The sequence below is a fragment of the Chionomys nivalis genome, chromosome 10, assembly GCF_950005125.1.
Source record: "Chionomys nivalis chromosome 10, mChiNiv1.1, whole genome shotgun sequence".
Classification (NCBI taxonomy): Eukaryota; Metazoa; Chordata; class Mammalia; order Rodentia; family Cricetidae; genus Chionomys; species Chionomys nivalis.
The window spans coordinates 11,971,911-11,974,022 of record NC_080095.1 but is presented as its reverse complement, the minus strand read 5'-3'; the positions used below and the strand labels follow the sequence as shown (position 1 = coordinate 11,974,022).

The following is a 2,112-nucleotide window of genomic DNA, read 5'->3' as shown; positions in this document are numbered from 1 at the left end:
CTTCATATGTAAACACACACACACACAGAGTAGTAAGCGAGAATGAGTGAGAGTGAGAGAGATTGAGACAGAGGTAGGTAGACAGAGAGATAAAAGGAAACAGGAAGAAACACTGTAATAAATAAACACACACAACACAACAGGAAAAAGAAATTCAAATAAACATTTAGACATGCAAGGATTACTACACACTATACCTGTAGAGAAAATCCCAAAGTGTGATATGGAGAGGCAGTGCAGACACAGAGAAGTCCATCTTCCATGCTTCTCTGAGCAGGCTCTTCTGTGACCCAGATCTCTAAGTGCTCTCAGCGCCCCCTGCTGGTCCTGTGTTCCCCACAGCGGTGTTTTTGTCTGAGTTCACAGTAACATTCACTCACTGTGTCTCTTGCACAGTAATACATGGCTGTGTCTTCAGACCTCAGACGGCTCATTTCCAGGTACAGAGTGTTCTTGGGGTTGTCTCTGGAGATTGTGAACCGGCCCTTCACAGTGTCCGCATAGTAGATGTCGCTACTACTACTACTAATGTATGCAACCCACTCCATCCCCTTCCCTGGAGCCTGGCGGACCCAGTTCATTCCATAGTCACTAAAGGTAAATCCAGAGGCTGCACAGGAGAGTTTCAGGGATTTTCCAGGCTGCACTAAGCCTCCACCAGACTCCAGCAACTGTACTTCACACTGTCCACCTGTAAACACAAAGAATTCTGGTTAGAAAACTGATGCAGAAGAATATTTTTTCTCTTTCTCATATCCACACAACACACAGCATCTCACATTTATGAATTACCTTTTAAAATAAGGACAGAGAAAACTAATATGAGCCCTAAGTCCATGGTATGTGGCCTGTGTTCAGTGCTGACCCCTGACTGGGAGGACTTGGGAACCCAGGGCTGGTCTCCTCTGACAGAACTGCAGGGTCAGGACAGGGCTTGTTTTTATGGGCAAAAGAAGCCTTATTTGCATATCTTCCTGCCATAGCAGACTCTGTAATTGGATCTGGCTGAAGGCAGGAACCAGAGAAGATATAAGACATCATATATACAGGTGAGAGTTATAGAAAATGAAGCGTTAATGTAGCTCTGTGTAAACATTTTCCTTGTTAGGGATTCACTACACAGTATTTAGTTCCCTTTTCCCCATATGCATGGAAAATGTTCTGTTATGTTATGTTATGTTTCCACACTGTCATGTCTCTTTAGGACCAATGTGAAATTTAAAAGCTAGACACACAGTTGTGTGTCTAGATATTAGCTCTGTCTGTCCCTCTGTCTCTCCTGGGCTCATATGCCTTTAATTCAAGCAGTAGGGTTAGCAGAGACTGGCTTGACATGGCTGGGCAGAGAGAGAAATACAAGACAGGAGCTCAGATCCAGGCTGAGTTTTCAGTTCGAGAGGCAGTCTGAGGTTTTGGAGAGACAGCATTCAGTCAGACGATTTGTAGAGACAGGATCGTCCCCATTTGGTCTGACCATTAGGTAGAGGTAAGAACTCTCTAGTGGCTGAATTCTCTGCTTTTCTGATCCTTCATCTTTTGCCCCTGGTAGCTGACTCAGGCTCTTTATCATTAAGAACAACTAGAATTTGTGAAACAGAAGGTGTCCCTGCTGATGTTGACTTGGGATTTGAGATCAGAATTATAATGTGTGCTTCCACCACTCCAGATTTTTCACATTCACTTCAGACACTTTCCTGGAGGGTGGCAGACCCAGCTTACACCATGACTGGATAATGAGAATCTACAGAGAGTTCAGGTGAGGGAAAGGATCTATGAGGACTGTACTAGACCATGTCCTTACTCCTTCAGCTGCACCTGGGACAGGGAACCTGGGAACAGGTACAATATCATGGTATAGTCATTCCACAGATGACATGCCTGGGTCTCTTTTCTGAAACCCTGACACACTCACAGCTTAGAAAGGGCACCAGGCCAAAGAGCAGCACCAGGACAACCATGCTCTGTTGGATGCTTAAGTGAGAAAGAGATGAGGCCTCTCATGTAGGCCTGGACTTTTAGCCTGAGCCGGACAGACGACTGCTTTGCATTGTGGGAAGTTCCTGAGAGGATAGAAGGAAGCATAGGGCATGGTTTAAACTTTTCCCTCGGGTT

General features: G+C 45.2%; 1 gene segment (V, D, J or C); it reads right to left on the bottom strand.

Moving 5' to 3' along the window:
• Nucleotides 1-308: 308 nt before the first annotated feature.
• On the bottom strand, nucleotides 309-838 carry LOC130882869 (immunoglobulin heavy variable 3-48-like). The segment is given in 2 exon segments: nucleotides 309-691; nucleotides 793-838. Coding segments are annotated over 2 exon segments (429 nt in total).
• Nucleotides 839-2,112: the final 1,274 nt, after the last annotated feature.